Below are 26,659 nucleotides of genomic sequence, written 5' to 3'. Positions count from 1 at the left end.
TTGCCATCATGCCACGCTAGCGCATTACAAAAGCTTGGATTTTATATACCTCTGTATATGCTTGTGTGTGTGTGTGTGTGCACATGCACTTGCACCCTTACCTTGAGCTGACGTTTGATGTCCTGGAACATTGTCACTGGGTCTGGATTAGGCACAGTATGGGCAACTATTGTAGGGCCAAAGACTTTAGCTAAATTGGCAATATCCATCTTAGTATCTGGACTCTGAGCCACTCTAAACAAACAAACAAACAAACAAACAAAGTTAAAAACGTATTATTCCCTTAAATATAACCAACTTATAACTTTTGTATAAGAACATTCAGTCCACACTTCCCAGGGCCCACATCATCTTCTCTGAACTCCTAAGACAAGTTCCTACTGTGCTGACCTCTGCAGGTGGATCATGAGGAAGGCTAATGTGTCCCTGTTGGCCTGAGGCAGCTCACTGACAGCCTGGTACATGGCGGCTGTGCTGTTGTCTTCATCTGTTATCTCTGTAATGAAAAGAAAGCACTAAGAAGACCAGACTCTTCCCCTTGACAGCAGCTTCCAAGTTATCGACCACAAAGGTTTATCTATACACCGAGTTTCTGAAACTTCTGAGAGGTTCATGACAGCATCAGACTCCAGTTTCATTAACAAGCAGGACACTGGCCAGCAGTTCAATATAAGCCAGAACTTCCTAGAAAAAATCACCACTGCTGTAAGAGAAAGCAGCTGGCAACTTATTTGCTGGGAAGACATGCAACCGCAGTGCTAACCATCAATAAGGAATTCATTCACTCGACATTTAAGGGCCTACTATATACCAGGTGCTATTTTATTTTATTTTTGGTTTTTCAAGACAGGGTTTCTCTGTAGCTTTGGAGCCTGTCCTGGAACTAGCTCTGTAGACCAGGCTGGTCTTGAACTCACAGAGATCCACCTGCCTCTGCCTCCCGAGTGCTGGGATTAAAGGTGTGCCATGGTGAGCGCATGCCACCAGTACCCGGCTACCAGGTGCTATTTTAAATGTGAGGCTAAAGCAAACCAAAAAGGGGCCTTGTTTCATGGAATAAACAGTGTACTGGAAGAGTTGGTCAAAAAAGAAAGAAACAAGCAACAGACCATGTGTCGGGCAGTGATATGTGAGATAAAGAAAAGAAGGCAAGCAGGATGCTGGAAGGCAGGGTTTGTTTAGTTTTTGTAACAGTCTCAGGCAGTCTAGTGTCAAACTCACCATGCAGCCAAAACTGGTCTCAATCCTGCCCCCCTCCCACATGCTGGAATTACTACGTCATCAAACCTGGCTTAGGAAAGGTGTTTGTGAGGAAACTGGAGGAGAGAGGGCGGAATTAAGGTTACAGAGACACCTAAGGAGAAACTGCTGGGGCTAAAACTATAACAAACGTGAAGGACTTGAGGTAGGAATATGCTAAGAAATCCAGGACTCCAGGGTTCAAAAAGAGGAAGGAAAGTATAATGGAAAATGATACTGGAGGCATAACCAGGAGGCAAGTCATAGAGGGTCTTCTTAACCATGTTAAGGATGAGTTCAGTCTAAAACTGATAGGAAAGCTGGGCATGGTGATACACGCCTTTAATCCCAGCACTCAGGAGGCAGAGGCAGGTGTTCTGAGTTTAAGGCCAGCCTGATCTACAGAGTGAGTTCCAGAACAGCCAGGACTACACAGAGAAATCCTGTCTCAAAAAACCAAAGTAATAAGATAAAATAAAATGAAAATAACAGACGAGAAAGAAACAACAATTAACTTAGAGTATAAAGGACCATGCCAGCTCCTGTATAAAGATTACCTGGTAGAGGGCACAGACAGACAGGACAATCTGTTAGCATGTTCTTAGCATATTCCAGGGACAGTTAAGTCCCATGTCTTGTGATAAATATCAAATTTAAGGTGTATTTACAGGCTACCAATAAGATTTGTGGTGGAAAAGGAATTAGATGGTTCTGAGCTCAAAAGGACAACCTAAAACTTGACTGAAAAACAAGGAGCAACAAGAAAACACCTATTAAGTCCTATTTAGTTTAATTCTTCCCCTTATTTTTATGTGCATGGGTGCTTTGCCTACATGTAAGCCTGAGCACTACAATGCACGTCATACCCAAAGAGGCCAAAAGAGGGTGTCAGATTCCCCTGGACTGGAGTTACAGGTGCTAGCGCGTGGATGCTGAGAATCAAACCCAGGTTCTCTACAAGAGCAGCCAGTGCTTAGCCACTGAGTCATCTCTTATACAGTCATTCACCCACCAACTACATGAGCACCAACTACATCCCAGGCACTGTAAACTGTGTGAACAAAGCTCGGCTCTGGAATCACAGTCGGGAGTGAAGATACGCCCTCACCTGCTGCCTCCATAAAGGCTCTGCTTAGCCAAGAGGTCAGAAGGGGCTCTTTGAGGTTTCGGAGGAAGTCTTTCAGGAGGCTACAGATGGCATGGATATCATCCACTTTGCTGAGCAGGGGTACAGTTTTCACTTTGAGGAATTTCTCTTTCAGCTCTTTTACTGTCCGGTCACAACCCGAGATCCTGTATAAGCCTGCCTATTATAAAAGACAACAGTTAGGAACTCCCAAACTACTAACACAAATAGCAAGCTTACCTGTTAGGAGTCCACTCTTACCTCAGTCAGGCCTCGCTGCTCAATCTCATTCACACAGCTGACAATAATCGCAGGGATCATTGGAGAAGTCTGGGACACAAAATCTGCCAACATTCCCTGGAAAAAACGATCTTTATTATTTACACCACGGAGACAAAGAGAGGAAGACCATCTAAAGAGTTGCTATTAAACAAGGAAATTATATCAGTTTTTGAATTCCTATTCTCAAAGTACACTTTAAAATAGTCTTGGGAGCTGTCTTAATCAAGATTTCTATTGCTATTAAGAGACACCACGACTACAGAAACTCTTTTATTTTGGGGGGGGGTGTTTTGAGACAGGGTTTCTCTGTAGATTAGGAGCCTGTCCTAGAACGTGCTCTTGTATATTAGGCTGCCTCAAATTTACAGGTATCTCCCTGCCTCTGCCTCCCGAGTGCTGGGACTAAAGGCCACGACTGCCTGGCTGACCACAGCAACTCTTATAAAAGGAAAACATTTAATTGATGTGGTATCTTACAGGTTCAGAGGTCTAGTCCATTATCATCATTGTGGAAGCATTGCAGTGTGCAGGCGAACATGATGCTGGCTACATCATGATATACAGGCCACAAGAAATGGTCTGTCTCACTGGGCATGACTTGAGCATATATGAGACCTCAAAGTCTGCCTCCAGTGACAGACTTCCTCCAACAAAACCGCATCTACTCCAACAAGGCCACAGCTCCAAAGAGTGTCACTCCCTTTGGGGGGGTATTTTCTTTTAAACCACCACAGGGGCTGAGAGATGGCTCAGCAGCTAAGAGCAACTGGAAGCAACTGTCTTCCAGAGGACCTGAGCTTACTTCCCAGCACTCCTATACCAGGTGGCACACAACCACCTATAACTCTAGCTCCAGGAGAATCTGACATCTCTGGCCTCCAGGGTACCTGAACTCAGGTGCACATACTCCACCCCACACATAGTTTAAATAGTAATAAAATTTTAAAATACTCTCATAGGGATTGTGTGGCTCAGTTAGCAGAGTGCATGCCTAGCTTCGCTGCTTATTGTCTCTTGTCTTTGAGTGAAAGAAGAGGAAGTTCTTAGAGTTGGTGGCATTATTACTTGCCCATGAAAAAGTGTGATTTATATAAATCACATGAAGGTAGGAAAATTAACCAAGACTCTTTGTTTTTGTTTTGAGACAGGATCTCTTGTAGCCAAGGATGGCTTCAAACTTGCTACATACCTTAAAACTCTGGTCCTCCTACTATCACTAGAGTGCTGGGATAACAGGCACGAGCCACCATGTCCAGTGTATAAATTGGTAGGGACCAAACATGGGTCCTCAGCAAGAGCAGCAAATGCTCTTAACCATACTTTAATCTTTTACATAAGTGCAATCATGACTTTGAATGAAGCACACCCCCCAAAAATGCGTACTCTAGCTTTTCTTCTTAAACAGAGCACAGTCAGGAATGTGCTCCTTAACTCGGGGTGCTTTTGGAATGAGCTGACCCCAACGTAAATATGTTTAGACTCCATAAGTAAAATCACCATTTTCCTTTGTTCGGGAAAAACTTGATCCCAATATTTGCCTTACCTACTACATACAGGTAACAAGTCTTTTCCCACTCGCATCTTGGCTTTGCACTCAACGAAATGCAAACCCATTGCATCCAATTATATATCAACATCTAAAGCCAGATATAGAAGGGTCAGCGGTTACTTTATGTGATGATGAAATTTGACTATGTTCTCAAAAACTACTATATGAGAATTATTCGCAGGGAAAACACAGCCTTCTAAAGATGAGAAGATGACGGGTTTGCGTCCAGAATGAGGTCAGACAAGACTTCCAGAGTTAACACGGACAATACACAAACTGTACCTTACCAACAACGGGTTTGACATCGGGCCAGTCTCAAATACTCTTTCTAGTGCTATGGTATTTCATAGTGGGACTGGAGATGTCTGAAGTTTAGAGTCCTCTTGCAGAGGATCCAAGTTCAATTCCCAGTACCCATGTCACATGGCTCATGACTGCCTACAACTCCAGCTAGAGAGGCTTCAGTACTCGAAGACACATACACACATATACATAATAATAAAATAGATCTTTAAAGTAATTTTGCAGTGTATATGTTCTTAATACTAAAATGTTACAGTTTAAAACATATAAACCAGGTGGTGATGGTGCACGCCTTTAATACCAGCACTTAGGAGGCATTAGGTGGATCTCTGTGAGTTCCAGGTCAGCCTCATCTATAAAAAGAGTTCCAGGAAGGCCAGGGATGTTACAAAGAGAAACCCTGTCATAAAAAAAACAAAACAAAAACAATAACAACAAAAAAAAAAAAACCATGCCTTATGGGCTGGAGAGATGGCTCAGTGGTTAAGAGCACCGGTTGTTCTTCCAGAGGTCCTGAGTTCAATTCCCAGCAACCATACGGTGGCTCACAACCATCTGTAATGAATTCTGGCGCCCTCTTCTGGCGTGTGGGCATACGTGCAGACAGAATGTTGTATACATAATAAATAAATGTCACTGGGTACATGTGAAATCTTCTTAGGGGAGGAAAGGAAGGAGCAGGGAGGAGGGGAAAAAAAGAAAAGGGAGAAGAGAAGGAGGGAGGAGGGAGAACAAAAGAGAGGGAAGAGGAATAAAGGAGGAAGAAAAGGGAGAAGAGAAGGAGGGAGGAGAAGGAGGAGGGAGGAAAAAGAAGAGAGGAAAAGGTTATTAAACAAGAGAAATCCAAACAAGATTCTGCCATGGGTCAATATTTTATTACTTATATTCATTTTTCATGGAGGGAAATTTTATTTGATATCAGTAATTTTAAAATAAAAACTGACTATGCCTTTGAAAGACTAAAGAAGAAACAAATGACAGCTGGCTTCAATGAGTCTTACCTCTCCAATCTTAACCGGAGTTCCCACCAGGGGAGAAATGCAGGGAAGGGGACATCGGTCCCGACATTCTGGGTGAGAGACCAAACGACAGTCTCGACACTTCAGAGACAGCTTGCCAAATTTGATCCTCTTTCCACACGGAACACAAGATTCGGGCTTAATAACCTGAAGATAGAACAGGGCAGACACAATAGAATGATATGAATTAACAAAGTTATTGTCAATCACAGGTGTTAAATACACAGTATGTACAAAACAACGTTTTAGGCCATTACACATTTTAATGTAATTCTCACAAAAATTCTCAAAAGTAGGTCATGTTTGCTTCATTTTAAGAATAGCAACTGTCTGCTGGTCATGGCGGCACATGCCTTTAATTCCAGTTCCTAGGGGACAAAGGCAGGCAGATCAGGGCTACAAAAATGAAACCATTGCAAAGACAAAGTTTTAAAAAGGTAATAGTCACCGACTAACACTAACTCAGTTAGGGTGGGTCCTTGTGAGCCCCTCCTCCATCCATGCTGCTGGAGAGGGGAAGAGTCAATTTTCTCTAGAGGTGTGGCCACTGGGAAGCTGCTCACGCTCCAGTGTACGAATCCTCACACCCATGCACACACTGGAAACACTAATTAGACTCCGTAAAAAGAGGACATGAAGTTGAGAGTGGGACTGTTGAGGGTAGTCCAGGGTTTAGGGGAGTGGTAGAGGGGCTGAATATGATCAAAACACATTGTATTCATGTCTAAAATTCTCCAATAAAGAATGTCACACTGTTAAAAGCAGCTAGTAACAAGTGTTGACAAAACATAAACCGAAACTTACATAACACTGACAGGAATATAAAATACACATAAGGGAAAAGTCTGGAGGCCCCTCAGAAAGTTAAGCATAGTTACCGTAGTTGACCCACTAATTCCACTTCTAAGTATGCATATGCAAGAAAAATGAAAATGGTCGGGCTGGAGAGATGGCTCAGCAGCTAAGAGCACTGGCTGCTCTTCCAGAGGTCCTGAGTTCAATTCCCAGCAACCAGGTGGTGGCTCACAACCACCTATAAAGAGATCTAGTGCCCTCTTCTGGCCTACAGGCAGGATACTGTATAAATAAATTAATTAAAAAAAGAAAGAAAAATGAAAATGGTCTACATAAAATGTGTGCACATAGCCTTCTTTCTAGTAGCTGAAAATGGAAAACCCTAAATGTCTATCCACTAATAAACAGATAAATATGTGGCATATGCTTTCGATACAGTGAAACATCATTCATCAAATAAAAAGAAATGAAACACACAGGCTACAGCAATGATGAGCAAATGAAAGAAGCTAGACCCAAAAGTACACAGACCATATGGCCTCAAGTACATGAGACGTCTTAAAACAGGCAAATCCATAGACACGAGTGGTGTGAATAATGGTAGCCTCTGACTACTGGATACTGATGTAGCACAGAATGGTGGGGGAAATTCTATTAGGTATAGATTTGGGTGGTGAAAATGTTCTAAAATTGACAATGGCGACAAACACCCAATTCTATGAATATACTAAATGTCAGTGGACTTAAACAGATGAATGAAGCCAGGCAATGGTGGCTCACACCTGAAACTCCAGCATGAAAGTTGCCAATGGGGCTGGAGAGACAACTAGTGATTAAGAGCATTCATCACTCTTGTAGAGGACACAAGCTAGATCCCCAGCACCCACACTGGGTAGCTCACAATCACCTGTAACTCCAGCTCCAAATGAGCTGATCCCCACATTAAGATCACCAATATCATGCAGGATAACTTTATGGACATAAAATAATATGTAATGTCTTGATTAGGATGTGAGTCACATGAGCTATGGGTTTAGCAAATTCGAAGAAAAGTAGCCTTAAAAATCTGTACATTAGTCAGGTGCTGGTGGCGCAGACCTTTAATCCCAGTTCTCTCAGCAGAGGCAGGCGCAGCTCTCTGAGTTTGAGGCCAGCTTGATCTCTAGAGCTAGTTCCAGGACGGCCAGGGCTACACAGAGAAACCCTATCTTGAAAACAAAGAAATAAACAAGCTCAATACAAAATAGCATCTGCTCCCTCCAAATACAAAGATAAATAGGAGTGGTGGTGAGGTGCTGTAAGCCCAGCACTTGGGCGGTTAAAGCAGGAGGCACAACAGAGCTAGAGGCCAACCTGGGTGGGCTACAAGAATGAGCCCATTTTCAAAAACAAATTAACTGCCTCAAAGAAAATTAAGTCATCCCAGATTTACCGTCTTTGAGACAAAGTCATGTAGGCGTGTGCCTCCAGTATTCTGAGGTGTGCCTGAATTGTCTGTCTCGGTTCTTGGCTCCAGGGGCCTGCTGTTCAGAGCAGAGTCACTGTTCACAGGTTGCAAAGGACCTAGAAAACAATCAAATTTAAACTTTTGTCCTAAAAATTTTCATCCTGTATTTTAATCCCACTTTTGTTTTAATTTTCATATTTTTCCTTTTTAATTTTGCTATTAATATAACTAGTAATAAATAGTGAACACAGTTTCCCAAAAAGCTCCAATTTTCTACTAGTGGTACACCAGACTGACTGCCTAGCCAGAAGTAAAGGACAGCACACACCAGGGCAGCAGCAAGCGGGTAGCCTTGTCTCAAGAGGCTTTTAAGAAACCCATCCTCAATTTCAACCAGTATATTTATTTATATTTAGTTTTGGTAGCCAAGGCTGGCCTCAAACTTATGCTTGATCTTCCTACCTCAGAACTTCATGGTTTACTTTTAGACATGAGACACAGCTGGTTTTTCTTCCTTCCTTTCCTTCTTTATAACTTCTTTTGAGATTTTATTAATTATGTGTATAAGTGCTTGCCTCAGTTGATCTATGCACATGTGTGTAGTGCCCAAGGAGGCCAGAAAGGGATGTCAGATTCCATAGGTCTGGAGTTACAGATGGCTATAAGCCACTATTTGGGTGCTAGCATCCTTCAATGCTAAGTCATCTCACCAGCCCTGTTTTCTGTTTTGTGGTCTCACCACGTATCCACAAACTGATCCTGAACTCACCATGAAGCCTAGACTGTCCTCCAATTTCAATCTATCTATCTCTGCTTCCAAGTGATTAGATAGATTATAGCTGCATGCCTCCACAGCCAGCACTAGTCACAAATCCATCAGACCTGATTTCCCCCGACTCCTGGTCCAAGATGGCAATGTCTCAATCGTAGACACAGCTTCTATGGGTCCACCATCACCTGGAACAGTCACTGTAGTTTTTGCAACTATTGATTCATTTGCCTGAAACAGAAGCCACAATGAAAGATAAACTAACTTTGTTTCTATATAGGCATTTTCCAGTAGCTAAAAATCCCCAAATCCCGAGTTAGGACTTATTCCAGTCCTAAGCCCTTAAGTCAAAATCTTAAACACTGCAGGGGGACAGCAAAATACAATCAAACCTATAGCTGAAAGTTCTCATCTTTTTCTTGTTTGAGACGGGATCTCTCTATGTAGTCCTGGCTGTCTCTGCCTCCAGAGTGCTAAGATTAAAGGCCTGGAACTTGCTGTGTAGACCAGGCTGGCCTCAAACTCACGAGATCCACCTGCTTCTGCCCCCGAGTGCTAGGACTAAAGGTGTGCGCCACCACCACCTGGCTGACACTGATTGCTCCTAATCAAAGCCCATTGACATGGACAAGAGAGGATCTTACTACATAGAAAAACACTCAACTTCTCTCAAAATAACATTGCATCAATACTGACTGTCGTTTTACCTTGCAAAGCCACTAATCCCTGGTACATTTAGGGTCACAGTTCTCTGGCTCTGACTCCTCTTACCTGGTCTACTGTAGAGCCAATGGAACAGGTTTTCTTTACAGGCCCAGGAGGGCCATCAATGAACTGCCGACTGTTGGAGCGCTAGAAGAGGGAGTAAAGACCAAAACTTTAGTTTCAAGTAGAACTGAAGCTCAGAAAACACAACAGTCCTATCAGCAACTACATGCAAGTCCTAAAAACCAGGGCTACAACAAATAGCAATGCGCATTATCATGCCTGTTTGTTAAACAAACACAAAAATGCTCTCAGTGCTATAGAAAAGAGACAAGCTTTGGAGACAACATCAGAAAGAGAGGAACTATAATCCTATCTAAGGACACGAAGTCTTTGGAAACACATCAAATACCCTAAGCATGTCAGCCCAGATAAGATTTCCATATCCCATTATATACACATTGCATCTGAAGCTTATAATAGAGCATAAAAGTCCTGCATAAAAATTCACATGACAACTCAAAAATAATCCAAACATATTCTCTTCTACTATATGGAGATCTAGCCCAGACTCGTGAAATAAAGTAGACTCTTGCCCTGTGTCACTACTTTAAGCAGTATCACTATGGCCCCTGCAGGACTGATGAGATGGCTCAGTGGGTAAAGTTGCTTACTGTGCAAGCCTGACGATCTCAGTTCAATTCTCAGAACCTACAGTGGCTTGGAAAGAACCAATACACATACACTGAGATATGCACGTGCCTGTGCTTTTTCTCCCCCTCTCCTCACACACAATAATAGCAATAAATAAAAATTTTTAATTAGGGACTGGAGAGATGGCTCAGTGGTTAAGAGCACTGACTGTTCTTCCAGAGGACCAGGGTTCAATTCCCAGTACCCACATGGCAGCTCACAGCTGTCTGTTAACTCCAGTTCCAGGGGACCCAACACCTTCACACAGACATACACGCAGGCAAGACATCAATGTACATAAAATAAATTTTTAAAAAAAGGAAAAAAATTTAAATAAAAGAAGTATTGCCCCAGTAGCATTAATCCTTTTGTGTTTTGTGATTGTTTTGAAACAGGATTTCTCTATGTAACCCTAGCTGTCCTGAAACTCTGTAGACCAGGCTGGGCTCTAATTCAGAAATCCACCTGTCCCTACCTCCCAAGTGCTGGGATTAAAAGCATGCCCCACCACAGCTGACCTACATTTTGTGCTTTTTGGTTAACAATGTCTAAAGATGTGCCAGAAATATAGTTTTATATCTAAATTTCCCAAAAGAAAAACTATTACTCTTAGGTTTTTGTTTGGTTGGTTTTTCTTCTAATATTTATTTTTATATTATGAGTAGCCTATGCATATATGTGAACACTACATGTAAGACTGATGCCCAAGGAGGCTATAAGAAGGCACTGGATCCCCTGAAACTGGAGTGGCACACATTTAGGAGTAACCACCTGGAAACACCATCCAGATCCTCTACAAAAGCAGCTAAGTGCTCTTCACTGCAAGCCATCTCTCCAGCCCTGCTTTTGTTTTGTTTGTTTTAAATAGGATATCACAATATAGTTTAACCTGGACTCAAACTTGATAAATAGCCCAGAATGGCCTCAAATTCATGACCTTTCTGACTCAATCTCCTTAGTGTTATTATCACAACTGTGGGACATAATGCCAGGGGGAAAAATTGTTTTTGGAAGACAGTGTTTCTCTGTGTAACCCTCGCTGTCCTGGACTCAGAGATCCGCTTGCCTCTGCCTCCCAAGTGCTGGAATTAAATACATGCACTACCACACCTGGCAAAAACTCTTATTTTATAAACTGTAAAACATCTGAGCCTAATGGCATAAATTTATAATCCCAACAACCACTTAGAAGGCGGAGGCAGGAGTATTTAAGGCTTTACTACACAGTAAGTCAAGGACATCCTGAGAACTTAGTGAATGTGTTACAAGAGTGACAGTGGCTATAGAGAGAGCACTTGCCTAGTGTGCATGGGAGCATGGGTTCAAGCCCCACCCAGGAAGGCAAGGAAAACACAGACATACCCTCTTTTCTCGTCTCTTCATTTTGAAATTCTTCACCAAAGAAGAATCCCAGTCCTGTTGGAAATTAGACCATGTTATTCTTTCTTTGCTTAGGTCGCTCATAAATCCCACACAAATAAATTTACATCAATAAGTCAGACTACCTAACTTAAAACCCCAGGAGAGGGAAATTTGGACGATCTTTGAAGTTTGCTCCAAAGCTCCAGTTAGCAGGCTTCCTTCAAATATTGAAGCCACAGTAACAGAATCAGGAACCAATGCCACAGAGACAGGAAAAGGTCAGAGAACCAACCCCTGTCGTGATATTTCAGGCACCTGGTCCTTTATTCCTGATTATTCTTCTAATTAGTTTTAGAACCTAGAGAATACAAGACACTGTACTGACCACGTCAGATGTGACTCTTGCCCTACGTGACTGCTACTGTCTAACTGGATATTCCATCCAACAGGCCCTAAGAAGCTAGTTTATGTTTTTAACCCTCAATATCACTCTTTCTTGACCCTAAATACAATTTACCTTTGAAGTCTATGCTTTTTACTACAGACTAGTTTCACTTCCATTACTGTAACCACGGCAATCATTTTGGTGTCTACCTGTACTTCCCTTATCCTGGTTACCCCTAAAAACACAGTATCTGAAAGCAGCACATACAATGAACAGCAGCGCAACATGAATTGAATTTCCCCAGTTATGATCAAATAATTCAGCTACTGGTTGATCAGCTCGAATTATAACAGCTATCACAGTAGAGGTTTTCCTAGAAACTCACCTGATGTGCTTGATTATATACCCCAGACCTACTCTATATAATTCTTTATTTCAAAAGGTGGCTTCCCAATATTTATATCCTTAAAATGGACATTTGCTTCTCTGGTTAAACACTGACTATGAGTTTTTACACTTGCTACTTGCTTTGCCATCAAAACCCAAACACTAACAACTTCCTGTGCTTTGGTTTGTTTCCTAGGCTCCAGCCTCCCATGGAAACGATGGACTGCCAGTGGACTGCCAGTCTCCTGAACATTAGAGACCAAATGTCAGTAGGTTTTTGAAACATTACCATTTATTCAGAAATTTCACCAGTTCTGCTACTGACAAAAGCAAGGTAACAAGTTTAGACAGCAACCATTGCTTCATCAAAGAATAATATGATGCAAAGAAATTTAAATTCTATCCTTCTGGCTCTAGCCCAAGGACTTTAGTTTCCTTCTAATACATGAAGGATGGCTAAGCTTCCCTCAAAAAAACAAACTATGCTGGTAATAAAGTACAAATCCATTCACTTCAGGAGCAGCAAATAAACCTTACCTGCATCTACATAGCAAGCTCCAGGGCAGCTACAACTACATAGTGAGATCCAATCTCAAAAATTAAAACACCTTGCCTGGTCAATCTTGCTAACTTTTACCTCTAGCTAGGGTTTTAACAAGTTAAGACACTTCAGATAAATTCAACTTCACAGCAAATCCTGAATTTCACATTCTTCCAGAAAATGAATATTTAAGCCAGTGTCTTATAGCTTGTGTGAGTTTATAATTTAAATTGCCAGTTCGAAATCTGTAACAAATCATCAATGAAAGAATCATAAAGGAGAGGAGCAGGGATGCTCCTACAGGGCAGATTAACAAAAGCAGAAACTCTAGAGATCAAATGTTTATTACCAGTGATTCATCAGTCTTGTCAAAGCTGATATCTGATAAAATGGAACCAGATTCATCAATGGTTGATAGTCTGGATTAAAAACAATAACACAGTGTTAGACAGAGACGCCATAAAACATAAAAGCCACCAGTACCCTGAAAAGTCCCACTGGTCAGGTAACATGAGCGAGTTTACAGACAAGCACAAGCTGAAGCCATAGCTGCAGTGAGCTGCTCTGCACCATTTCCATGGAGCACTGTGAGTGCAGCAGCAAGTGAGTGTCATATGGGGTTTTTCTTGCTGAGTGTATACTACAAAGAAGCAGACTGAGGTTCAATTTGATTCCAATTGAGTCTGAGATTTCCTACAAGTGAAGATTACACAGTACTGGGCTTTTGGTTTGATATTTTTTCTGCGACAAGGCTGTCCCATGAACTTCCGGTAACTGGAGATGACCTTGAACATCTGACTCTCTGCCCCTACTCCCCAAACACTGGGATTACAGATGTGCACATCCATGTCCAGTTTACAAAGCACTGAGAACTGAACCATCCTATACAAGTACTCTACTATCTGAGCTACATTCCCAGCCCCCAGCACTGACTTTTTAAGACATTAAGTCTAAGCTGAATACAGTGGTCCATGAAATAACTGTAGCACTTGAGAGGCACAAGCTAAAGAATTCAAGGCCAGCCTGGGATATGTAAGACTCTACCTCAAAAAACAGGGGCCGGGGGTGAGAGATAGCTCAGCGATTAAGACCTCACACTACCAATATCAGGCGGCTTACAATCTTTTACAGCTCTCATTCCGGGGGACCAACTATTATTATAACTATTCTTTTCTGGTTTTCATGTGCACCCTGCACACATGCTTACCTCATACTCACGCATAATTTTTTAAAACTTTTAAAAAAATAAATAAAGTTCCCATATCTTCTTAATTATACAGATTCCATGTGAGCTGGACATAGGAGCATCATAGCTTTAACCCAGCATTCAGGAGGAAGAGAAAGGTAGATCTCTATGAATTCAAGGGCAGCTCAGTATAAACAATAAATGAAGGCTAGCCAGGGCTATACCCTAAGACCCTATCTTACCAAACAAGATTCCTCATGGACCAACAGCCAACAAAACAAATAACCCTGAGAGTCTAAGTCTTTTCCTACTTATTGTACTGGGAGTATTCCACGCAAAGCCTGGCTGAAACTATTTCAGTGACACTATGGCTCCCAGCAGCTCTCTGGAGAACAAACACTGTGAGCACTGCTGAGCTCCTACTTTCACCTCAGCATTCTCCGCAATGTACAGGATCAGTTATTGATGTGCAATTTAACACCAACATCAAAACTGCACCCTTGGTGAAACAACATCCTAAGGAAAGTTTAAAAAAATAATGAAAGCAAATGGGGGCGGCTATGTGCCCCGCCACCGCCCTACTCCTGAGGCTCTTTTGCTTTGTTCAGCACACATCCCAGAAGCAGTACATTTAAGGTCAGATGACAGGACTTCTGACAGCTGTGCCGCTTGTGATCAGATGACAACAGATGCAGCTCCCCACCTATTGTTCGCAGAGTTGCCACTGGGTGCTTGGCCTCGGTTGAGGAAAGCTAGAGCTGATTTTTGTTCCTCACTTAGCTGAATGCTGCCAGATGTGTCACACATGAGTATATCTCGAATCAGCTGAATCTGTTGTTCCTACAGACCAAAGCAGAGTAAAGCATCATAACTAGTCAGGGAAGAAAGCTTCACTTAAATTTATAGGACAGACAGACGGCATTAAAATACAACATTATGCAAATGGGCCTTCAGGAAGGCATGACAACAATAGATTAATTTACATCAAGCCCAGGCTGTGGCTGGTTTCTGATGAGTAAAATCAGCTCCATATAGAATAGGGGGTCTCTGTTATAAGATTTTTAGATCAAACTGCTAATCAAAAGGACAGTGATATAGAATAAGAGTTCCAAAATAGATTTCTCATAGCAAAAATACTTCAAGTGTTGTTTTTATCAGTACAATTATTGGCCTTTCTTATAGATCAAAGCAGTCACATGTTTTTCTAAATAATGGAACTAAATACATTAAAATAGATACAAAGCTGCAATGCAGGCAATTTAGGCTCACTGAGGCATCTAACAGAGCTAAGATGGCTTAGTCCCCTCAGCTAAAGCTCTCCTTTGCACCAGACCCCTCATGCCACATCAAAAGTATAATGTCGTATGCCAGTCACATTGTTCAACTCACTAACTACGTCTAGCCCTTTATCCTGAGTTAGAGAGCAATGATAAAGCATTAGAGTTGCCTTGCCTGTATCGATGACAGCAGGCCAGTGCCACCAATTCATAAAAGGAGAACAATATTCTAGGCATTTATAATAAACAATATAGGATGGGCATGGTGGCACACAACTCTAAGCCCAGTATTCAGAGCAGAGACAGGAGGATCATCCTTGAGCTTCAGCCCATCAGGAGTTGTACAGTAGAACCCTGTCTCAAAAGATGCCCACCCACCTCTGCAGAATAGCAAATAAATTGTGATTGATAAGGATTCTAGAATTTCATTATTATTCTCCCTCATTTTAATTCTTAAAAAAAAATTTTTTTGGAGTGTTGGAGCCCAGGACCTTGTGCATGTCAGGCAAGCATTTTACCAACTGTACTACATTCTTGGCCATTTTGTTATACCTCTCATTTGAAATATGTCTAGTGAAAAACAGTTTCAAATCTAAAGGAGAAAATAAGTATTAATTTCAAGCTGAAAAAACAGAGGTCACAGCTGCAGTTTCATCTCTAATAACAGGCAATATGTCAAACAATTCAGTTGTTTATGTGGAGGGGAACTGGGTATATTTGATAAAGAGAAACATTATCAAATGATGTCTCCCAAGCCCATCATCAGCCTAACAGTCCAGGCGTACACACCAGCTTTGCACACTCAGCCTCAGCTCGCTGTCTCCGTTTGATCTCTACATCTACTTGATTACGCGCATGCTTCAGCTTAACGTCCAGAGTGCTCCGCCCGGTCTCTGCTTTCAATAACAGATCTTTGAATTTCTCCAGCTCCTGGTTGGTTCTTTGACATTTCTTCCGGAAATCTTCGAAGTCCTTCACAACCTGGATGAATTCAACTGAGAACAGGTAAAAACTTCAATAATCCAAGCAGCAAAACTACAACTGCTCAAACAAACAGGCCTATAGTTAGTTAGCTTCATCCCAAATATAAAGTCTTGCTAGACTATAGTCAAACATATCTGAACATGACCAGGCACAAACCTGTTCTGTCACTTTGGATAAGACCTGAGAGGGAAGCAATGCCTGATCCAATAGGCTGCACAGTCCTGGCTTACCCAGGGCATCTGCTATGGAGTATAACTCATTAGTCAGCTAGCTCTGGATGCCACAAACGCTGAAAGCCCATGAACAGAAAGCAATCAAAGAGGGATACCTTTGGGGCAGCCGTCACACACCAGGACAGTCACATAAAACAAAAACAGCCTCCTTTACAGTCACACATTGCTGAACCAGAGTTACACAGCAAATTCAAGTACAACTGCTACAATACGCTCTAGTAGATGTAGATTAATATTACAGATATCTAAGACCTGTAATTCCATTCAGTAATAATTATACAAATATTGATCAGAAAATAAAGAGCCAATTGCTTTTGCTGTTTAACAATGCCTTGAGGGGAAGTAAATACTCTAGTGTAAAAGCAGAAATGATCACACAAGCTCTTGAAGCAGAAAGGGGACTCTGCTCAAACATCTGCAATGACAGAATCACTCCCCAGCAGCATTCATTTTATCCCCCGCTGCTGGTGAAGACCACTCTACAATACACACAAGTGCCTTCAATTCCTGAGCTAACTTCAACCTATATACAAGCATCATTCTCCACCAGCAACATACTGGAAGATGCCAAGCTGTGGCTACTGCTGGTCAAACCCTGTTTACAGATAAAACTAAGCCACATTCACATAAAGTCAGCAGATTTTTAGGTAGAGAGGGCATTTTTTCCTATACAAATTTAAACCATGTACAGAAATGTACAACATACAAGCAATTTTAAATCTGAATGAACTTCCAACTTGGTATACCAATTCATTCAAAAGAACCCAGTCAGCTGGGTGTGGTGGCATGCATCTTAATCCCAACACTTGGGAGCCAGGGGTCAGTGGATCTCTGAGTTCAAGACCAGCCTGGTCTACAGAGAGAGTTCCAGGACAGTCAGGGAGATGAGGGGAAAGAAAGAAATTGAGTCATAAGGGAACTTATGTTAGTAGCAGACCAATTTTAGAAAGTAGGGCACTATGAAAGTTATCTTAGAGCTGGGCAGTGGTGGCACACACCTTTAATCCCAGAACTCAGGAGGCAGAGTCAGGCAGATCTCTGTAAATTCAAAGCCAGCCTGGTCTACACAGTAAGTTCCAACACCAGCAGAACTTGGGAGGCTGAGGCAGGAAGAACAGAATTTTAGGCAGGTCTGGGCTAGTGAACTGGAGGCGAGCTTGTCTGGAAGCATGAAGAGCAGATCTGCATGAGGTAGCTTTGTGCCTGTAGTCAGGAATCTGAGGTAAGAGGATTGCTGCAACTTCAGTTGTCTGGGCTACAGTATGAGACCTACCCTCTTAAAAAGGGAAAACAAAAAACCAACACACTCATGGAATCAATAAGAAATTGATAATTAATACCAACTATTCTATGGAAAGAGACCCTTGGTAAGCAAGAAAGTGAGCAAACAAGCTAGTTGGGTAAAGTTCACTTAAAAACCACGATGGAGGGGCTGGAGAGATGGCTCAGATGATAAGAGCACTGACTGCTCTTCCGGAGGTCCTGAGTTCAATTCCCAGCAACCACATGGTGGTTCACAACCATCTGTAATGAGATCAGGTACCCTCTTCTGGCCTGCAGGCACACATGGAAGCAATGTTGTATATATAATAAATAAATAAATCTTTAAAAAAAAAATACCACGATGGATGGCTCAGTGGTAAAGAAGGCCTGCGCTCATTTCCAGCACCATGTCAGACAGCTCTCAGCCACCAGTAACTGCAGCTCCAGAAGTCCCTGTGCCCTCTTCTGGCATCCATAGGTACCCACATACACAGGATTTTTTTTTAAGAGTAATATAGCTGGATGGTAGTGGTGCACACCTTTAACCCTAGCACTTAGAAGGCAGAGGCAGGTGAATCTCAGTGAGTTTGAGCCTGGTCTACAGAGTTAGTTCCAGGATAGTCAGGACTGTTACACAGAGAAACCCTGTCTCAAAAAACTAAAAAAATAAAAATGAGTTACATAGAATAAATTTTAATGGTCCTTTGAAACGAGTGCTCAGCACCCTTTGGCCAGCACTGTCTTCTTAGGGAAACTGAAAGAACACCAACTTTCAGATCTCATACATTTCAGTCAGCATCATACAAACCAAACGCTGAAATCTGATTGGTTTCCTTCTTATCTCACCCGTCCTCCCTCCCCATCCTCCAGAGACCAGATCAGAATGACTTACTGCTTTCATTTCCTTCATTGATAATCTCCAACCGGCGCACAAGCTGCTCAAACAGAGTCCACAAATTCACCATTGTAGTATCCATCTTCTGCCAAGAAATCAAATATACATTAAGGAAGCTGCCTTCTCCCCCTTACAGAAAATTCAGTAACAATCTACCAATACCTGGACTCTCCTATTGGTAAGCCACCATTTCAAGATTTTTGTTTATTTGTTTTGTTGTTTTTCAAGATAGGGTTTTTTTGTTTTGTTTTGTTTGGTTTGGTTTTTTCGAGACAGGGTTTCTCTGTGGTTTTGGACCCTGTCCTGGAACTAGCTCTTGTAGACCAGGCTGGTCTCGAACTCACAGAGGTCCGCCTGCCTCTGCCTCCCAAGTGCTAGGATTAAAGGCGTGCACCACCACCGCCCGGCTCAAGATAGGATTTTTTGTGTAACAGCCCTAACTGTCATGGAAGATCCACCTATCTCTGCTTTCCAAGTGCTGGGATTAAAGGTGCGTACCACCACCACCTGGCTCCCATTTCAAGAATCTTAAACCAACAATTTTGTGACCCTAATCTGTATTTTAAAAAAGTTAGTGTTTTTGTTTTGTTTCATTTTTTGCCTCTCCCCCGCCCCTGCTGTTTATTTTCTGAGACGAGGTCTTACTAGTTAGTTACCCAAGCTGGCCTTGAACTCACAATCTTGCTGTCTCAGCATTCCAAGTGCTGGAATTACAAGCATGTGCCAGACCAAAGCTGCAATGTTTAATGCTTACTTATGAACTAGAAAACCATTGGACCACTGACAACATACACCTTTGTTTACTTCTATGCCAATGCCCACTCCTTATAATGATTCTGGTGCTAATTGTTTTCAGTAAGAAGGAGCATATCAGTGGACTATAAATACCACAAACCAATGTGGTTCTTTAAATCTAATTTAACATTTTTTTGCTACTTTATAATCTTTCAGACTTTGAAAACCTATAATGTAACTTGAACTGTTTATTTTGACCTCACTTTTAGCTAATACCCTGTCACAACTGTCTCTTAAAAGGCAGGAATGGTCAGCACATTCCACCAATGGCACAGGTGACATCACACAGAGATTAAGTGGGAAACCGCCAGCTCAGCAGCGTAAGAATTATTTCTGTAGTGTGCGGTTCTCTGCTGGAATGCATGCAGGGACTGTGTAGAGGAAATTTATACTGAGTGCAGGCGAAGGACTATGTTATCCCACCCTGCGCCAGAGACAATGCAGCACCTTCCCAGGGACAAGGGCAAAGCAAAAGCCATTTGTTGTGTGCTCTGTATAGACAATCTCAGGCTTTGTGCTTCCTCCCAGAGACCTGCTAACATAGCATTAAAAACTCAGGCCAGCCTTCTAGGCAGCTCTCTGTTCCCCAAATAGACTTCAACAAGGAATGGATTAGGAAAATAAGTTCTTCTTTAGTCATCAGGAAAGCCATTTACTAAATGTGACAAAAATTATCAAGGGAAGAAAATAGTCACTTTCACCTAAAAATGAAATATTCTTAAAAACACATCAGAAGACCCTCACATTCCTCTCACCCCTGATGCTCTGTCCAGGTAGTTACTCTATGATCTAAATAAAAACTTCAGAACTCTATTTTGAGTTTTTAGTGATTTTGCAAATATTTGTAAGATTGTACTGCAAGCTATGACAGTAAAAAAATAAAAAAAGAACAAGCAAAACCTCACAGAAAAGGAATATATGAGCATAAAAATATTTTCTATTAAACAGTATAGAAATACTCATTTGTAGTCATGAAACAACTGCTATAAAAAAAAATCTATCAATTCCAAGTGTGTCTGCAGTGTAACCTGAAGAGGGCTGGAACATGCTCTTCAATTGGCAACAATGTATCTGGTTCCAAGCAACTAACTGTGGCAAGCTGCTAAGCAACCAGACTAACTGACTTATTATAAACATCTTCCCCCAGAGTAGAACAAAGTAAGAGTGGCATTACGGCCAGCAGGAAGGATGTGGAAGTCATGGAGAGGTCCACACACAGTGCAGCAGAACAGAAGCAGGGAAGAACATTCGGGATTGATTCAAATGATGATCTCTGGCTCCCGGTAAAAACAGTGGCCACTAGTCAGCAACTGTAACACTGAATATTGAGCTCTCCTATCTCAGCATCATAAGTATATCCTGCAACTCAGAACATAAAAACTTCTAAAGGGTTCAGGATTCTGCAGCAATTATGATACTGAAAACGGTGGGTGGGGGGCAGTCTTGTTTTTGAGACCTGGACTGGAAACCCAGAGATCTGCCTCTGAAATTAAAGGTGTGCACCACTACACCAGGCAAAAACTTCATTTTAAGCAGGCGTGGTGCTTTGTGTAGCAAGCTCAGCACTAGAGATAAAAGCACTAGAGTTCCAGGCCAAGGGGGAATACGGCAGGGCTTTGTCTCAAAGCACAACCACCAAAAATGTTATCTTCAATGACAATATGACCTGACCTGACTCCCTCTATGATTTGGTTGTGTCCCTCCAAAATGGATGTTGAAACTGAATTCCCTCTGCAGCAGGACTAGAATGTTAAGGTACTAGTGTCCTCATGCAAGAGGGGCCTGAAGGAAGTAGGTGGCCCTATTGCTCTTCTGCCACAAGGTCACAAAAAGGCGTCATCAAGGATAGAAAGGGCCGGCAGGTGGTGGCGCACGCCTTTAATCCCAGCACTCGGGAGGCAGAGGCAGGCGGATCTCTGTGAGTTCGAGACCAGCCTGGTCTATATGACTGGCTCCAGAACAGGCTCTAAAGCAACAGAGAAACCCTGTCTCGAAAAACCAAAAAAAAAAAAAAAAAAGGAAAGAAAGGAAATCCTTAGCAAGCAATCCCACGGCACTTTCATCTTGGACTTTCTAAACCCTGAGAAATAAACGATTATTCAGGCATAAAGAGATAACTCCATCCATAAAGTGCTTGCTACACCCACATGAGAACCTGAGTCTGGTCCCCGCACCATGTAAAAACCTATGTGCAGGCCACCAAGGTGGCTCAGAGGACAAGGACCCTGCTGTGTAAGCTTAACAACCCCAGTTCAATCCCACAGACAAATATGAAGTTAAACACACACATGCTGTGGTACATGTGCACCCCCCACACACAAGATATAAAAAGAGAAATTCTAAGATGACCAGGTGATGTGCACTTAGAATCTTAGCCCTGGGGAAGCAACAGTACTCAGAGCTCACCCCCAGGTCTCAGTGAGACCCTGTCCAAAAACCAAGACACTGGGCCAGGCGTGAGGACACATACCTTTCATTCTATTAGTCTGAGCACTAGGGAGGGAGAGGCAGAGGCAGGCAGATCTCTGTGAATTCGAGGCCATCCTGGTCTACAGAATGAGTTCCAAGACAGCCATGGCTACACAGCACTGTCTCCAAAATACAAACAAATACAGCTTATGGAAATACAAAGTGCACTGTGTTGTTTGGGGTCTGATGGCTGTTAATTAGGTTCTGAAAGAGTGATTCCCCTTAAGTCATCTAGACTGTCTCCACATGAGGCATCACGAGATTCAGAAACAGACTATTTTTTAAAATAGTGCTACATGATATGTAATATATGCCTTTGCTGTGAATTGAGTACTAAACTTGACGTTTCACATTCTTCCTTCTATGAATCTAATTAACTAAGCTGCCATTTTATAGACAATTTAGACTCAGAACCATGAAGTGACTAAATACTGAGTGCACAATGAAAAGCAGGTGTTGAGTCCAAAGTCTATTTTCTTTCCACCCTAACACACTGAAGTGTCAGAAAAGTATCGACCATATATGCCAAAGATCTTCTCAGACACCTGCGAATCCTGACAGTCACACAAAGCAGACTCATGTGTCTATGTGTGTAAACACAGACATCAGCTAGAATACAGGCCGAAAAAGATGACAAACTTCTGACAGGGTCAAACAAGCTGTTCTCAATGAGGCTCTTAGTTCTGAAGAAAGTTCATTCTTCTCCCCTATAATACAGGTTTGCTTAAGAGAAATAAAATCTGGTTCTAGCAAAATATACTCCTCTTTATATGCTGGGAGTCTTATATCCTAACATCCTGCAGAAGTGACTCTCAGGAATTATTTCTAAGTGACGAAATTATCCCTTTGCATCACTACTAGCTCTCAATACCTCAGTCAATTGTAACTTGGAGCGGTAAGGCCTCCTTGTCCTTCTCAGTGTCGACTGAGAATGATTTTAATTTTCCTGCTGGGCCACACTTCCACCCTCCTGTTTATGCCCTCCCCTTTATTATTTAGCTTCAGGGCTAGGAGACGCACTAATGTGAAGGGACACAACAGTCGTATAGCAGAGCGCAGCTCTCAGCTGTAAAGCAGCTGTCACTTCCCACGGCAGAGGCTACTGCCTTTGAGAATGCGGCAACAGCCCGTGTGTGGAACGAGGAAATCAGTTTATGTAGCACTTTAAACAAAAAGGTGCCCGGAATCTCAGCTGTTATTGATGGGGAGCCCCGAGGTGGAGAGTCACTGAGTTAGAGTCCCGGTCTGTGCATATCCCTAAGGGAGCAATTTGGCAACACCAGGAGAAAAGAGTCTCAGCTTGCTGTTATTGCTTTGAGGCCCCAATTTAATTTCAATCACCCAGCAAAGAGACAGACAGTCCTTCAGAACAACAGACCATTACGGGTTTTTCTGCAGGGTATCCTAGAAAAAGCATCTATACCCATCCTACAAACATTATTAAGAAAACTATATATCAAGTATTTTAGATGCATCAAGAGAATTATATAGTATAAAACAAAGCAATGGCAGATTGCTTGGGTTTTTCTTTTCTTTTCAAAAGTGTTTTGTTGTTGTTGTTGTTTTTCGAGAAAGGGTTTCTCTGTAGCTTTTGGAGCCTGTCCTGGAACTAACTCTTGTAGCCCAGGCTGGCCTCGAACTCACCTGCCTCTGCCTCCAGAGTGCTCGGGATTTTTTTTTTTTTTTTTTTTTTTTTGGTTTTTCGAGACAGGGTTTCTCTGTGGCTTTGGAGCCTGTCCTGGAACTAGCTCTGTAGACCAGGCTGGTCTCAAACTCACAGAGATCCGCCTGTCTCTGCCTCCCAAGTGCTGGGATTAAAGGCGTGCGCTACCACCCGCCCGGCTGGAGTGCTAGGATTAAAGGCGTGCACCTCCACCGCCCAGTTTCAACAAAGTGTTTCAAAAACATTATTATACATACACATTGCTGTTCTAGACATTCCCAAGAAATTAACAATGTAGGGTTCCTGCTGAAAAAGAAAGGCACTCAGGGGGCTGGAGAAATGGCTCAGTGATTAAGAGCACTGCCTGCTCTTCCAAAGGTCCTGAGTTCAATTCCCAGCAACCACATGGTGGCTCACAACCATCTGCAAGGAGATCTGGTGCCCTCTTCTGGCCTGCAGGCACACATTCAAACAGGATACTGACAATACTGTATACATAATAAATAAATAAATCTAAAAAAAAAAAAGAAAGGCACTCCCAAAGACAAGCTCAACATTAGGATGCGTTGATTCAACAGCACTTGAGAAAAATTCATTTCCCTAAATGCCCAGCTTCTGCTCCGTATCAAAGGCTCCATCCAACTGGCAGAAGAGCTTCTACCATGAGACCAGCTGTTCCTGTAAGCAAATCAACTATAGAAAAAGTAAACAATGCCTTGAGCTCAACATGAGTGAAGACTAACTGAGGGAAAGGAAAACTAAATTGTGATGTTTTAAGTTCAGCACACAGGCATTCTGTGTCCTGTTAGATCTTCTGGGTCTTCACGCCTAGAGTCTCACTAATCCCCAAAGCCTTTTCCTAACGATCTCAATCAACTCCGTCATCTGCGACGCTCAGGCCGACATAGAAACAGTCTCACAATGGTAATATACGTTGGGGAATGACACCTTTTAAACAGTGAAACAAGGCCCTCGCCATCCAATCTACACCCTTTGTCCACCATGCACTATCAGAGCTACACTGCAAGGCACACACAATTTCACGTCTTGATTACCAGCACTTTGTTTCAATTAAGCACTAGAGTTGATGGGCACCGGGGCGGTGGCGCACACCTATAATCCCAGCACTCAGGAGGCAGAGGTAGGTGGGTCAGTGTCAGTTCAAGGTCAGCCTGGTCCACAGAGCAGTTCCAGAACAACCAAGTCTATACCAAGAAACCCTGTCTCAAAACAAAACAACAAAATAAATAAATAAAATGAGTTGATGGGCTACTATCTTTTTTCATTCCCTTTGGATTTAGATAATTATAAATAGCTTTTCAATTATCCTCTGCCTGCAGTCTCTAGCATGGCACTGTCCTGTCGTCATACCCCCTACCTCTGCCCCCCCCACACACATACACCCAGGAATCTGCACTTACTTCTCAGTGAAGTCTCTGCTAACTACCCTATTTAAAGTTGGGCTGGAGAGATGGCTCAGTGGTTAAGAGCATTGCCTGCTCTTCCAGAGGTCCTGAGTTCAATTCCCAGCAACCACATGGTGGCTCACAACCATCTGTAATGAGGTCTAGTGCCCTCTTCTGGCCTGCAGGCATACACACAGACAGAAAATTGTATAATAAATAAATAAATATTTAAAATTGCAACTTTTCGGAAATGGCAGCTTTATTTTGCTGCAAAGATTTGTCCCCATCGACTATATTTGCTTACTTTACTGTCTGTTTGCTGCAGAGCCACTGGTGTCTAGAACACTGCCAGATGCTTGACAGTCACTGATGAGTGAACCTCCTCATGACCAGTATTCAGGTCTTTAAGGAGAGAGTCTTTGCAACAGCCTTTAATTAAAGGATCATAGTATAAAAGTCTTAAATGGCTCTTGATAAATATTGCCAAAATGTTTTCCCAAAGGAAAGAAAAGCCAATGTTAAGGATTCTATAAGGCTGACTAGAACTCCTGTATTTGTGGAGAATTAGACAGACCGTCTCAGATCCGGAGCCAAATCATCTCAGGTGATCTTTAGCTCCACTAAAGATCCAGTCACCTTCTTGTGACATCAGATGAAATTTCGGCATGAGTGACAAGTCTACTACCTTTGAACCGGACGTGGTGGTGGTGGCCTATGTCTTTAATCCCAGCACTCAGGAAGCAGCAGAGGCAGGCAGATCTGAGTTCAAAGCCAGCCTGGCCTATAAATAGTTTCAGGACAGCCTGGGCTACACAGAAGAAAAAAAAAAGTCTACCACCTTTCACCAACCCGAAAGCTGAGATCATCATCACTCAGCAGACTGAAACCTAATACTGCAGATTCCCTTTCTGTACAGCAACCCACAGCTTGACGCGCACACCAGCTTCATCAATCAACACATTTTTTTGTTCAAGACTTAAGTAGAAGACGATCTTACTTGAACTTAAGGAAGTGTGTCAGTTAGCTGACACCATGCCTGCCTAGTATGCACGAGCCGCAGCACAGCAAATGAGGGACCACACTAGAGACCTCCCAATTATCCTGTAATGCCCGTTAGTTATCCCAGCACTCCAGAGGTAGGAGGATCAGAAGTGCGAAGGTATCCTTGGCCACAAAAGGCCAGCCTGGGCTACAGAGGACACCGTCACACATACTCACACAGAGTACAGTTAACTTAGGTGTGATAGAACTTTAGAAGATAAATGGTGACTCCACTAACGCTCCTACACACGACTGGGATGCTACCGGATAACAGCCTTAACTTTTCTCTCGGTGGAGCTGTGACTAAGCTGTTATCCGGCAGCGTCAGAAACGTGCTTCAGGGCGGTAGGTCAGTGAGAGCGGGGCAATGAATTCTTATTAAAGGGGGACCTAAAGATAACCGGAGACCGTCAAGGTTCAGAATTTGCAACGTTCCAATTCTTCACAACTAGGGGTGCTCTAATTAATCTCGTGGGAGACAACTCTGGGCCGCCTAGACCTCTCAAACACCAGTGCTTTCCCCCTCGGAAAAACCTATTCCTCCGAAGGGGGTCACAGGGAGCTCCGTCCCAGCCACTCCCAGGCCAGGCTAGAAGCGAAGACCACCTCAGGGGAACCACACCCACACCCCTCCGGCCACGCCTCAAAAGGACGCCCCTGACTTGGCCCAAAACGCAACGCCCAGAGCAGCCCCTCTCCCGGCCGCCCGCTCGTGGCCTCGGACCGGCTTACCGAGGCTCCCGGTCTCGCGCACCCGCAAGCCCGACCGGCCCGAGGTACTCACTCTCCGGCCGCCGCGCCCCAGGAGGGCTGCCGTCCGCTCGCGGCACGCCTCAATAACGGCA

At 42.8% G+C, this 26,659-nt stretch overlaps 1 protein-coding gene across 2 annotated transcripts in view; it reads right to left on the bottom strand.

Moving 5' to 3' along the window:
• Positions 1-26,659, bottom strand: part of Racgap1 (Rac GTPase activating protein 1) — a 29,998-nt gene extending 3,339 nt beyond the window's left edge. Inside the window, exons 1-14 of one of the 2 annotated variants that reach the window (XM_041642619.1) lie at positions 26,599-26,659; positions 18,438-18,525; positions 15,855-16,060; positions 14,492-14,628; positions 12,952-13,021; positions 11,290-11,343; positions 9,301-9,381; positions 8,643-8,760; positions 7,746-7,876; positions 5,501-5,665; positions 2,627-2,722; positions 2,348-2,546; positions 391-496; positions 102-234 (exon numbers count right to left, since the gene is read on the bottom strand). In XM_041642619.1, coding sequence (XP_041498553.1) covers positions 102-234; positions 391-496; positions 2,348-2,546; positions 2,627-2,722; positions 5,501-5,665; positions 7,746-7,876; positions 8,643-8,760; positions 9,301-9,381; positions 11,290-11,343; positions 12,952-13,021; positions 14,492-14,628; positions 15,855-16,060; positions 18,438-18,522 — 1,581 coding nt within the window. In that variant the 5' untranslated portion in view covers positions 18,523-18,525; positions 26,599-26,659. Of the gene's footprint in view, positions 1-101; positions 235-390; positions 497-2,347; positions 2,547-2,626; positions 2,723-5,500; positions 5,666-7,745; positions 7,877-8,642; positions 8,761-9,300; positions 9,382-11,289; positions 11,344-12,951; positions 13,022-14,491; positions 14,629-15,854; positions 16,061-18,437; positions 18,526-26,546 lie in introns of both variants that reach the window. The other variant, XM_041642618.1, reaches the window with a different exon arrangement.

This window comes from Microtus oregoni, unplaced genomic scaffold (assembly GCF_018167655.1).
Source record: "Microtus oregoni isolate MIOR12 unplaced genomic scaffold, Mior012 000077F_ref0000221, whole genome shotgun sequence".
Lineage (NCBI taxonomy): Eukaryota > Metazoa > Chordata > Mammalia > Rodentia > Cricetidae > Microtus > Microtus oregoni.
Note: the sequence above shows the minus strand (reverse complement) of the source record. Positions and strands in the feature narration are given on the sequence as shown.